The sequence below is a fragment of the Cucumis melo genome, chromosome 5 (assembly GCF_025177605.1).
Source record: "Cucumis melo cultivar AY chromosome 5, USDA_Cmelo_AY_1.0, whole genome shotgun sequence".
In the NCBI taxonomy this organism is placed as follows: domain Eukaryota; kingdom Viridiplantae; phylum Streptophyta; class Magnoliopsida; order Cucurbitales; family Cucurbitaceae; genus Cucumis; species Cucumis melo.
Window position 1 is genome coordinate 653107 of NC_066861.1, and position 6000 is coordinate 659106.

The 6000-nt window shown below is 32.8% G+C and overlaps 1 protein-coding gene across 1 annotated transcript; it reads right to left on the minus strand.

The window, feature by feature from the left end:
* Nucleotides 1-3433: 3433 nt before the first annotated feature.
* Nucleotides 3434-6000, minus strand: LOC103491563 (peroxidase 2). The gene is made up of 4 exons (XM_008451556.2): nucleotides 5496-6000; nucleotides 5215-5403; nucleotides 4970-5135; nucleotides 3434-4098 (listed from the first exon to the last, which is right to left on the minus strand). The coding sequence occupies exons 1-4, from the start codon at nucleotides 5700-5702 to the stop codon at nucleotides 3704-3706; spliced, it is 957 nt and encodes a 318-aa protein (XP_008449778.1). The 5' UTR covers nucleotides 5703-6000; the 3' UTR covers nucleotides 3434-3703.

Consider the following 6000-nt stretch of genomic DNA (forward strand, 5'->3'; position numbering starts at 1 on the left):
AACAAAGCGGATCAAAATGATACTTTTTGTTCCCTCTTTTTAATTATTGTTATTATTATTATTATTATTTGAAAATGAACTTTCTTTTAGAAAAAAACCATTAGAGCTTGAATAATTCCAAATGATCAAAATATGAGAGAGAGAGAGAGAGAGAAAGAAACATATAATTTAATTAGTTACACTCGTCCTAGTATCAACCTCAAAACCAAAAGTTGGATTCTATCCCACACATACATAAAGTAATCTTGTCTATCGTAAAATATTGCTTGATCAATTATGAAAAAGTTTTTTTTTTTTTGAATTATATATATAATTACGTAAATGATAATTGTTGTTGATCAACATCCAAAACCAGAAGAAAAACACATTGTCATTTATATTCAGGGAAGACCTAACTTGTAGAACAAGAAGAATTTAAACATCGATCCTAAATACAATAATATATCTCATTCATCAAATGAGGAGGGTGAGTTTCTGGCCTATCGGATCGAGCATGGGCAGTTTAGGCCTAGGTCAACATATGTCTCCAATGTCACATAAAGAGAAGTACAAACACATTTTTTCTTCTAATGCACTTTCATTTGTCTTTGTTTTCTCTGTGTTCGTCGTTTTCATACTTTGAAACAAAATTTGAGATAGATGTTTAGTTACTTTTTGGTATATAGAAAATAAAATTAACCAAACATTAAAATCTACTTTATGCATCAAATTACAAAATGATTAATAATTAGTAACGAATACTCTTTTCATGTACTGGAAAGATGCATGGGAATTAATAAGACTGGAAGGGGTTGTGTGGAAAGCAGTATAACAAAATAGAAAATTTGAAAAACAAAATAACCAGAACCATACAACCTTCAGTCCTCATCCATGACAAAGACTCCAAGTATTTATGTAAAGACTCAACTCCATTCTTATCTGTGTTCGTCGTTTTCATATACTCAATAAATTATGCATATCCAACTTCAACTAGACAACTAAATAATGAGATAAGAGACTCGTTCGTTGTCCATTTAGTCAACCCATCTACCACCATGTTTTCAGAATGTCGAATGCAAACTGAACGGAGGTTCATATTGTTCTCCTGTACACATAACTATCTTCTAGCTCCGATAAGAAAGGAGTTAATTAGCACTTCATTTCTTTCTTAATTATAGTTGTATATCTATGACAGAATTCCACCACCAAAGGCAAATTCACCGTTTAAGTGATCACATTCGAAGTCATTTATGCACAATCACACAAACTTATATTGAAAAACTTGATCCCGATCGAAGCACCCAATTGCCAAACGAAGGTATAAAGGTGAATAAGAAATGGGTAAGATCAAACAAGTATGTGGGTCCAATAAATGGACCTTATTATTTCAAAGGGGGTGTATTGTCAAATTAATTAATTTATGCATGGGATTTGACATTTTAACTAATGACTCTAACACTCTACCACTCCCTCCTTTCTTTGGGAATCATCATCATTAAATTTTATTTTATCCATAAGAATTGTGGAACCAAACAAATTAACATGATTGACTAGAGACAGTCAAGAGAGAACGGTTAGCAGATTTGTGTAATTACTCCTACATTTAATTTTCTACACCAACATTATTATTTTCTAATTAAGTTCATCATTAATCAATGTTCATTTCACAACAGTATTCGTGGATAAGGCTTGTGACAGAGAGACATTGCCATTGCTATTTCTCTTTTATTTTCTTCATTAAAAATTGGACGGCTTGATTATTTGATCTCTTTCTATATTTTAAATATTCAACAGTTTCGAGTTAGGATATCTAACTATCGAAGATATTTTAAATTGACTAGCTTATTATATATATATGTGATGCAATACGAGATTCATAATTTTATTTCAAACACATTCTTTTTAATATATATATATATATATATATTATAATGTTTACGATTAAATTTGATGTTATTCATCATCAAACCTACGCATGAAAAAATACATCACTTATTCGTTAGGTAACAATTACTTTTATTCGAATACAATTTAGAGTGACTCATACATGAGCATGTGGTTTTATCTCTTAACCCATTAACAATCTTATATCATTTAATTTTTTTATGACTAAGATTTTGGGGTTTCATTATTTTTCCAATGTGATATTATTGTATATGTACCATCTCGGAATATTACTGATTTTTTACTAGATATTTGTTTGAACCTCATGGGATATTAAGTATTGATAAAACATGTGATTTTCCATTTCAAAATTGCCGATCGTCAATAGTATTAGAAATGACAAATAGAATAAAAATGTCTATCGTTTGGAATTAGAACCAACAGATAAGAAAGTAAATAAGAGATGTCATAAACCTTTACATCAATACATGAGTTACGCTCAGACTCATCGTTGATAATTGGTTAAGAAGAACTCAATATTTATGTAATAAATGTAGTACCAAAGTTTTTGAAACTCAAATAAGCAGTAGTTAGATATAAAAGAAACAAAACGTAGTGAACTTAAAGAAGAGGAACATGTGCAAGAAAACAATGTAAGCACTAACTTGGTTATAGTTTCTCATGCATAATTATTTGTGAAATAGAAAGATGAAGGAACATCTAAACATTGCAAGCCATGCATGGCACTGGCTTGATTATCATCCCCTCATGATTATAAAATTAGAAGTGTGAAAATATTGAATTGCTACACCTCATCATGGCAGTATTTTAATTAAAATGTTGCTTAGCTTTTTCCATATTTCAATTTTCTGTTGAAATTAAATGAAAAAAGAAATGAAAACTTCAAACATTAGAGATAGAAATAATTGAAACTTACTAAAGAATAATTAAGACGTGTGTATCCTAAGAAATGGAAACTTACTTCATGTACTAAATAATCCTAATCAATAGGTAATCTCAACCCTACCATAAATATGATAAGAGATTATTCTAAGAAAATAATTTCCTACCTTTGGATGTAAGAGAGAAGCTAAAAAGTAATTTAAATTTGTATTTAGTAGGTATTAAGGAGATGTTAGTTGTAGATGAACATCACATACTAAAAGTATCATGTTGACCAATTGAATCAAAGTCACTTGAGTAGTTTGGAAATTATGTTTGTCTAACATATAAAATCAACCTTGTTTGTCTACCGACAAAAAATAATTTGGTCTAAACTGACAGACAGAATTAAGTAATTTGGTCTAAACTGATAGACAAAAGTAATTCGGTCTAAACTGATTGAACTTCTTTTCGTTATTGTTTAGCTTCAATTATCGCTTGTTGTCCCATCAAACGTCACCCTCTCCTATTTTGTCGTCCCTCGCGACTAAAACAACTAATTAGTCAATCGATTGATTTAAACAAGGCGAAGAAACTTTAATAATTTTGTCAAAAACCTGATTCGGACCGATCGATACTTCACCCTTAATAATAACAAAAAGGCAGCTTGTGCGTGGTTTGATACACATTTTTGTAAGATAGAAAGACACCACCTTTATTGAACATATATAGAACAATAGACACTATGTTTTTGAGCTTTACATATACCTCAATGATATAATATGTTTGGCATCCCCATGCACTCTCTCTTTTTAAGCCACAAGAGAAAATTTAATCAAAACCCACTTTTTCCCCTTGAACAATAGAAAGCAACCATAAAAACAAGATATGATATTATAATACAATTGAGTTGACCGTAACGGAACCACCATATATGATATCATTAATTTAATTAATTTTAGTTCAGCCTTCGGCAATTGGATCTAATTTCTCCTTGGTTACCGGTTAACGGTCGGATATTTCCCATGTTGATCATGGACTGGCCGAAGCTGTCGAAGAACTGTTGCTGGCTGACGGCGAAGACGTTGACGATGTCGACGGTGTCCTCGCCGGGAGTGGAGTGAAGGACTTGGTCACTGCCGAGAAGGCCGATGTTGGACTGAAGGTTTGTGTAGTAGTTCTTGTCGAACTGGTTGGGAGTGGTGGGATCCAGATTCACAAACGTGTCCCGGCTGCTACTGCAAGCTCGCCGGAGCTGTTGTGCAAACCTCGCGTCCAGTGTGTTATCTGGATTTGAAACGTTCAAACGTCGGTCGAAAAATCGACATCTCGATTTCCCAAATGTGTGTGCACCTGTCACATCACATTTTTACATTTACGTTAATATCAACGATGGATCATACCATTTGCCACTAATTAAGTTCTATCATATAGATTTTGCTATCTTTGATCTAATTTACCATTGTTTTCTTACACATAATTATTATCATAATTTTTGTAGCATGACACTGTGGCCGACAAGAGGGAAGCAAAAAACATATATCAATGTTCATAATATCTCATTCTATTGGGTGAATCAAAGCTAAGGTTCCCATCCCTAGACGGGTGGCGGCGTATGGAGAGGTCAATTATTTGTGGCAGATGACGATTCAGGAAATGTTGAATACATCTTAATCATCTTACACATTATTCAAATAATTGAGACAGTAAAATTCCCTAAACAACAAAAAAAAGTCATCATAATTTCGGTAAAAAAAAAGTATGATTAAGACATAGTTCAAATAAAACAAAGTGAATTAATAAAAAGAAAACGCATGCATACAAAAATCTAGAGATTGACAGCTAGTACGCAGGACGATGCAATGGAATAATCAAAATAATTTCAATCTCTTTGCTTGACCTGATGAGTTAGAATACAAAAACATGAGTCACTTTCAATTTCTGATTTTTTTTATAAAATACTTACTAAAAACAAAGTAGTAAGAATAATATAAATTTAAATATTTTATAAAATAAAAAAGAAAAATGTCCTGAATTGACATGATGATTTTCTTAATAATGAGTATATATGTAGATGATGCATGAGAGAAGAATAATTAGAAGCAGCCATGCATGTGGGCTTTACTTAAACTAGTGTAGCTGATGTGTTTTGTTTTAGAATATATTTAAAATATGATATGGTCAAAAACGTCGGGTTTAATTATATATATGTATATATACTTACCAGATAAGGCAACAAGATCAGTAGAATCAAGACCTACTCTACCGAACTTGCGTTTAAGTTGTGTAACATCTTCGAAAGGACTTGGAAGCCCATCTATTGCGCCTTGTAAATTTGCCCTTCTACTGTCTCTTCTTCCTAGTTGTACCTCCCAACACGGTCCTCCTGCCTGTACTAAAAATTGTCAACTACGTACATTATTGTAACACAGCTTCGACATAGTTTAGTTAAATTATTAAGTTAATTACCAAATTAACTGCTTCCACGGAAGCTATGGCTAAGATGTCAGCACATGAAACAACACCGGGACAAGCCTTTTCAACTGCAGCTTTGATGTTATTAACAATGTTAAACCCTGTAATATTGGCGTTTCCAGGGGCGCCAAGCTCACTCACTACACCAGGTTGGTCCTCTAGTAAAACCGACCCATCACACCCCTGAAAGATTTTCAACCAGCAAACATATTATATATTAATAACTTTGCTAATTAGTGTAGTACGTACAAAATTGATCATTATGAAAAATTTACATTTACAAAGCAGTCGTGGAAATGAAGTCGAATGAGTCTGGCACCAGCACGTTCGTCAAAGGCCAAGGCTTGTTTTACCACACCCCGCACAATGTTGGATACGTCGGGGCATGATTCATCGTAAAACGTGGGGCAGAGCTGAGCTTGGGAAGCTCTAACCATCAACCCCAGAAACAAAAAGAAGGCAACTTTGAACAAGGAAGCCATCGTGTGCTTTTGTTTTGGTGAGGGATTGTGTGGATAAAGCAGGTCCTTTTATAGATTTTTTTTTTCTTTTGTTACTAAGAAAGAATAATTGGGTTATGAATATGACAAGGTGGTGGTGGCTAAATCACCGGCGAGAGTTTACTTGATAGGGCCGATGAACATAGTGAGGAGAGAGAATATTTTGGAGCTTTTACTTTTCAAAATTGGGAAGAGAAATCAAATTTTTTTTCGATATAACAATGGCTTAGTTAAGATATACGTAAGTTGGTATAAGAAAAATGATTTTTTTATTATTATT